The 6,962-nt window shown below is 39.3% G+C and overlaps 1 protein-coding gene across 1 annotated transcript in view; it reads right to left on the bottom strand.

Annotated features, from left to right (window-relative positions):
* Positions 1-4,869: 4,869 nt before the first annotated feature.
* The window catches only part of LOC123519499 (serine/arginine repetitive matrix protein 2-like), a 7,674-nt gene continuing 5,581 nt past the window's right edge, over positions 4,870-6,962 (bottom strand). Inside the window, exon 6 of the mRNA XM_045280851.1 lies at positions 4,870-5,247. Within this exon, the coding sequence (XP_045136786.1) occupies positions 5,164-5,247 (84 nt within the window). The 3' untranslated portion in view covers positions 4,870-5,163. The remainder of the gene's footprint in view (positions 5,248-6,962) is intronic.

The following is a 6,962-nucleotide window of genomic DNA, read 5'->3' as shown; positions in this document are numbered from 1 at the left end:
TTTCTATATAATTAGCGAGATGAACAGTCTGAGAAACCATATTAGTAGTGTTACGAGTGTTTTTAATGGTGTTTTTGTGGTTCTAGTGACAGATTAACAAGTTTTCTGTATTATTAGCGAGGTAAACAGTCTTAGAAACCATATTAGTAGTGTTACGAGTGTTTTTAATGGTGTTTTAATGGTTCTAGTGACAGATTAACAAGTTTTCTGTATAATTAGCAGGATAAACAGTCTTAGAAACCATATTAGTAGTGTTACGAGTGTTTTTAATGGTGTTTTTGTGGTTCTAGTGACAGATTAACAAGTTTTCTATATAATTAGCAGGATAAACAGTCTTAGAAACCATATTAGTAGTGTTACAAGATTTTTAATGGTGTTTTATGGGTTCTAGTGACAGATTAACAAGTTTTCTATATAATTAGCGAGATGAACAGTCTTAGAAACCATATTAGTAGTGTTACGAGTGTTTTTAATGGTGTTTTTGTGGTTCTAGTGACAGATTAACAAGTTTTCTGTATTATTAGCGAGGTAAACAGTCTTAGAAACCATATTAGTAGTGTTACGAGTGTTTTTAATGGTGTTTTAATGGTTCTAGTGACAGATTAACAAGTTTTCTATAGTATTAGCGAGATGAACAGTCTTAGAAACCATATTAGTAGTGTTACAAGATTTTTAATGGTGTTTTTGTGGTTCTAGTGACAGATTAACAAGTTTTCTATATAATTAGCAGGATAAACAGTCTTAGAAACCATATTAGTGGTGTTACGAGGGTTTTTAATGGTGTTTTTGTGGTTCTAGTGACAGATTAACAAGTTTTCTGTATTATCAGTAGTGTAAACAGTCTTAGAAACCATATTAGTAGTGTTAAGAGGGTTTTTAATGGTGTTTTTATGGTTCTAGTGACAGATTAACAAGTTTTCTATATAATTAGCAGGATAAATAAATAAATAAATAAATAACAATGTAAAGCTGTCACCCCCCAGGACTTTATAATGATGTCCTGCCTAACTGTACTTTAGTTCCTGTAAGGCCAAACTCCCATGCCTAACTACAGTATTTTTACACTTATAGCATCTCCATTGTATCAGTATTAGTATAAGTATTAGTAGTAGTTTAAGTATTAGTAGTAGTTTAAGTATTAGCAGTATAAGTAGCAAAATAAACTAAAATATTTGTAGTTTGTATTTATTTAACTAACCCCTGAGAGAGAGAGAGAGAGAGAGAGAGAGAGAGTGTTTTATTTACATTCTTTATTATTTCTTTTTTCATTTTCTTCATTTCCTTCCTTCCTTCCTTCATTATTCATTTTCTTCATTTCCTTCCTTCCTTCCTTCCTTCCTTCCTTCATTATCCAATTATCCTTTTTTTCCTCCTCTTCTCTATCCTTCTCTTTTCCATTTTTTTTTTTTTTTTTCCTGCATTTATTCCTTCGTTCATTATTCTCTATTTCTTTTTCGTATTCTTATTTATCATTTCAGAGAGAGAGAGAGAGAGAGAGTGGCTGATCTTAACGGTGAATAGTAACCCCTTAAAAATGGCGGTATTGGGAGAAATTGCGGAACTTGGCCCATGGAAGAGAAACAAAGATCAACAAAGAGGACTTGATGAGAGAGAGAGAGAGAGAGAGAGAGTGTGAGAGAGTGAGAGAGAGAGAGTGAGAGATTATTCTGATATTGTTATCATTATCTACATCATTATCATAAGTGTTGTTATTTGTTATCTTCTTCTTCTTCCTCTTCCTCCTCTTCCTCCTCCTCCTCCTCCTCCTCCTCCTATTCCTCTTCCTCCTCCTCCTATTCATCTTCCTCCTCCTCTTCCTATTCCTCTTCCTCTTTCTCCTTCTCCTTCTCCTTCTCCTCCTTCTTTTCCTTCTGCTCCTCCTCCTCCTCCTCCTCCTCCTCCTCCTCCTCCTCCTCCTCCTCCTCCTCCTTTGATTCCCAAGAGATTGAAAGGTATATTAAGGGAGAGAGAGAGAGAGAGAGAGAGAGAGAGAGAGTGATAATGTAACAATAACAAAAGAAAAAAAGGAAAAAAGAAAAAAAAGAAACGAAAATGTAAAAAAAATGATAAAAAAAACGCAAAAAAGAAAAATTAAAGAAAAAAACAAAACGGAACACTCTCTCTCTCCCTCACTCTCTCCTCTCTCTCTCTCTCTCTCTCTCTCTCTCTCTCTCTCTCTCTCTCTCTCTCTCTCCTCCTCTCCTCTCTCTCCTCTCCTTCCCTCTTCCCGTCCCCTCACTGTCTTCAGGTATTTTTTCTCTCCCTCTCTCTCTCTCTCTCTCTGTCTCCTCCTTCTCTCTCTCTCCCTCCTTCCTCTCTCCTCCCCTCTCTTTCCCTCTCCCTCTTCTTCGCTTCTCCTCCCTCTCCTCCTTCTCTCTCCCTCTCTTTCCCCCTTCTCTTTCCCTTCTCTTCCCCTCTCTTCTTTTTCCTCCTCCTCTTATTGTTTGCAAGTTACCTCCGTCTCCCCTCACTTCCTCTCATTTATTTCCCCTCTCCCCTCTCTCCTTCCCTCTCTCTCCCTTCCTCTCCTACCCTCTCCCCTTCCCCTCTCCCCCCCTTATCTCCCCTTTCTTTCCCTCATCTCCCCTCTCTCCCCTTCCTCTCTTCCTTATCTCCCCTCTCCTTCCCTCTCTCCCATTCCTCTATTCCCCTTCCTTCTCCCCTCTCTTCCTCTCCTCTTCCCCTCTTCCCTTCCCTTCCCCTCTCTCCCCCCCCCCTCTCCCCTCTCTTCCCCTCATCTTGTGCAGGTAGCGTTGTAATGACCCTTGGTAATTAAGTCAGGTGTGTGTCAGCAGGTGTGCGGGGAAAGTGCCAGGTGTGTGTCGTGTCTCCCCTTTGTTACCTTGAGAAATGAGTGGTGGTGGTGGTAGTAGTAGTAGTAGTAGTAGTAGTAGTAGTAGTAGTAGTAGTAGTAGATTTCCGTTTTCTTTCATTTTAATCGACATTTTCTATTTAAACACACATACATATCCAAAATGATAAATAATGATGATAATAATAGAAAACACACATCCACACATACACACACCAAAAAATGATAATAAGAATAAAAGAAAAAAACACACACACACAATATAGAGGGTTGGATTCTCTTTATAAAGGGTTCAAGCGTCTATTTAAGGGATTAGAGTACAGGATTATCCACGTAAAGGATTGAAGGAACAAGAAAGGAGCTTGATTCTTTTCTCCTCTTTCCTTATCAACATCTCCTTTATTCTTCACGTTTATTCCACTTTTTCTTCTCTCTCTCTCTCTCCCTCTCTCTCTCACACACACACACACACACACACACACACACACACACACACAGACACACGCAAATATTAACTTCTTTGTTCTTTTTGCTCCATTTTTTCTTTCATTTCCATTTTCTTTCATCTATCTTTAATATTTTTCCTTGCTAAGAGAAAAAAAAGCTACTGTTATTATTATTATTATTATTATTATTATTATTATTATTATTATTATTATTATTAACCCCGCGGTCTCTGTCCCTGCCCGCGGTGACGTCATCAAAACAAACCTCTACCCTCTCAGTGCCCGGAAAAACATGAAAGGGGGAGGATGTGCGTTTCTCTGTTGGTCTTTTGTTATTGTGTTTCCTTGGTGTGTCTTTGGGTTATTGCCGAGAGAGAGAGGTTTTGTCTCTCTCTCTCTCTCTCTCTCTCTCTCTCTCTCTCTCTCTGGTTGCTCTTATAATCCTCCTTCTCCTCCTCTTCTTTCTCCTCCTTCCTCTTCTTCTTCTTCCTCCTCCTCCTCCTCCTCCTCCTCCTCCTCCTCTCATTTATCGCATTCTACTTTCTCTTCCTTCCTTCCTTCCTTCCTTCCTTCCGTTCCTTTCTTCTTTCACACCCACGCTTCTCCTCCTCCTCCTCCTCCTCCTCCTCCTCCTCCTCCTCCTCCTCCTCCTTGTCTTTGTAGTTATCCTCTTTGTACTCCTCCTCTTCCTCTTCCTCCTCTTCATTATATTCTGTGTGTGTGTGTGTGTGTGTGTGTGTGTGTGTGTGTGTGTGTGTGTGTGTGTGTGTAATATTTATTCACTTCTCTCTCTCTCTCTCTCTCTCTCTCTCTCTCTCTCTCTCTCTCTCTCTCTCTCTCTCTCTCTCTCTCTCTCTCTCTCTTTTGCAAATCACTTCTAAGATATTATTATTATTATTATTATTATTATTATTATTATTATTATTATTATTTTTATTATTATCATTATCATTATCATCATTAGCTGTCCGTCTGCTCCAGTTCACCCCAGCATCATTAATCTCTCTCTCTCTCTCTCTCTCTCTCTCTCTCTCTCTCTCTCTCTCTCTCGACCACTCACTCTCTCTTTGAGAGAGAGAGAGAGATTGACGACCACCCACGGCACACACACACAGACACACACACACACACACACACACACACACACACACACACACACACACACCTGTTTCAATCTGAGGACAAAAAAAAAAAAAAGAAAGCTCACCTGTTCTCTGTAATCTCCTCCTCCTCCTCCTCCTCCTCCTCCTCCTCTTCCTCCTCCTCCTCCTCCTCCACCTCGCTAGTCTCAGCTTATTAATTTTCACAAGGAAGAAAAATAATAAGGAATGATAATAAGGTTGCTCTCTCTCTCTCTCTCTCTCTCTCTCTCTCTCTCTCTCTCTCTCTCTCTCTCTAATTGTGCAGGTGAGAGAGAGAGAGAAAACATTGTCACCCCTCCTGCCTTGATGTCATTTGTGTTGCATTGAGAGAGAGAGAGAGAGAGAGAGAGAGAGAGAGAGAGAGAGAGAGAGAGAGAGAGAGAGAGAGAGAGAGAAGGGGTAAAATAGGATTATGCACCCTCAACACACACACACACACACACACACACACACACACACACACAACATGTTCATAATATTAGTCTTTATTCACGAAACACGGACATTACATCAATTTAACATTAATTTAACCCTTTCTGTCCTTCCACATCTTGCATATTATCATTACTCCATTTTTTTACTCCATTTTCCCCCTCATATTCACGAAATTCTATAAACAAACCTCAAAAAAAACACTAAATTTGACCGATGTACGAGAATTTCCAACCTCGTACGATACTCTCTTAAATTTCTAGGGTTATCTTGCGTCAGGCAGCGGGGTAGAGGAGGTGGGCGTGGCTGGGCGGTCCTGTCAACCAATCAGTCAGCGAGGAGCGAGTACGATAATGTCCCCGCGATGTACGATGACCTCCGTGGCGCGTGGGAGGCAAACACTCTCCCAAACCTTCTGAAAATTGAGATAGAAGACAATTTTAGGAAGACAGATATGAAAGATTTACGAAGCTGCAGTAGGCTGTTTTTTATTTTATTTTTTAGGTCTACTTGTGGCGGTTTCCTATATTTTTTTCTTTTTTCTTTCTTTTTATGTAGGATAGAGAGTCACTCATAGGTAAATAAATAAATGCCCACTTGAATGCTGGTTCTGTCATTCGTACATCTTTTTTTTTTTTTTTACGGTTTAAGTGACAGATTAACTAACCCCTTCAGTACCATGACGCGTTTATATATTGATTGTGGTGACTATTTGGTGAATTTTCAGCTTCAGAAACTCATGTGGGGGATTAAAATAGTGAAGACTGTGGCCAATAATCTTCTGACCTCCATAGACCCTTCCTAATGTCGATAAAATGGTCTAATGGTACACAAATCTCAAGGTAAAAATGTGTCCCAGTACTGAAGGGGTTTAAATAGTGAAGACTGTGGCCAATAATCTTCTGACATCCGTAGACTCTTCCTAATGTCGATAAAATGGTCTAATGGTACTGAATGGGTTAAAATTTCTACAATATCAACAATAAAAACAGTCTTAGAACCCTGCTAGTCATCTCTGTGGCCTTAGAAAAACAGCAATGAAGTGACACGTATTTCTAAGAGTGTTTTTACAGGTAGGATAAACAAACAGATGTGACAATGAGTAAACAAACATATGTAGCTGAGCCGTCACCAGGTGTGGAGTGACAAAGGACAGGTGTAGCCAATTAGTCAACGCACACACGCACTCACGCACACACCTGCATAGACCCTCAGGTGTGGAAAATTAATAGAGGCAGGTAGGACAGGTGAATTTCTCTGATTAAGCGTGATATCAATTTTAGTTCTCCCTCACAAAACGTCAGAGCTTCAAATTATTTACTTATTTCTTGGAGACTGAGGAAACTATTGGCGTTCCTTAGAGAGACACAGGTTAAGAGGACACCTGACAGCAGTATTGAAGTGGTATGGGTTGTTGTAGCAGTAAGAGGGGACCTGATGGCAGTGTTGAAGTGGTGAAAGGGACATGAGCAAAGTTATCAAGAGGGGACCAGATGGCAGTGTTGAAGTGGTGTAGGGGTTTACAACAAAGGGGATCGTAAAAACACCCTTAAAAACCCGCGTCACTGCAACTATAGTCTTTGAAACCTTAAAAAACACCCTTAAAAACTCTTAAAACTTCAACTAGAGCCTTTGAAACCTTAAAAAACACCCTTAAAAACTCTTAAAACTTCAACTAGAGCCTTTGAAACCATAAAAACACCCTTAAAAACTCTTAAAACTTCAACTAGAGCCTTTGGAACCTTAAAAAACACCCTTAAAAACTCTTAAAACTTCAACTAGAGCCTTTGAAACCTTAAAAAAACACCCTTAAAAACTCTTAAAACTTCAACTAGAGCCTTTGGAACCATTAAAACACCCTTAAAAACTCTTAAAACTTCAACTAGAGCCTTTGAAACCTTAAAAAACACCCTTAAAAACTCTTAAAACTTCAACTAGAGCCTTTGAAACCTTAAAAAACACCCTTAAAAACTCTTAAAACTTCAACTAGAGCCTTTGGAACCATTAAAACACCCTTAAAAACTCTTAAAACTTCAACTAGAGCCTTTGAAACCTTAAAAAACACCCTTAAAAACTCTTAAAACTTCAACTAGAGCCTTTGGAACCATTAAAACACCCTTAAAACCTTAA

The sequence above is a fragment of the Portunus trituberculatus genome, chromosome 7, assembly GCF_017591435.1.
Source record: "Portunus trituberculatus isolate SZX2019 chromosome 7, ASM1759143v1, whole genome shotgun sequence".
Taxonomy (NCBI): domain Eukaryota; kingdom Metazoa; phylum Arthropoda; class Malacostraca; order Decapoda; family Portunidae; genus Portunus; species Portunus trituberculatus.
This window is presented reverse-complemented; position numbering and strand designations above follow the sequence as displayed.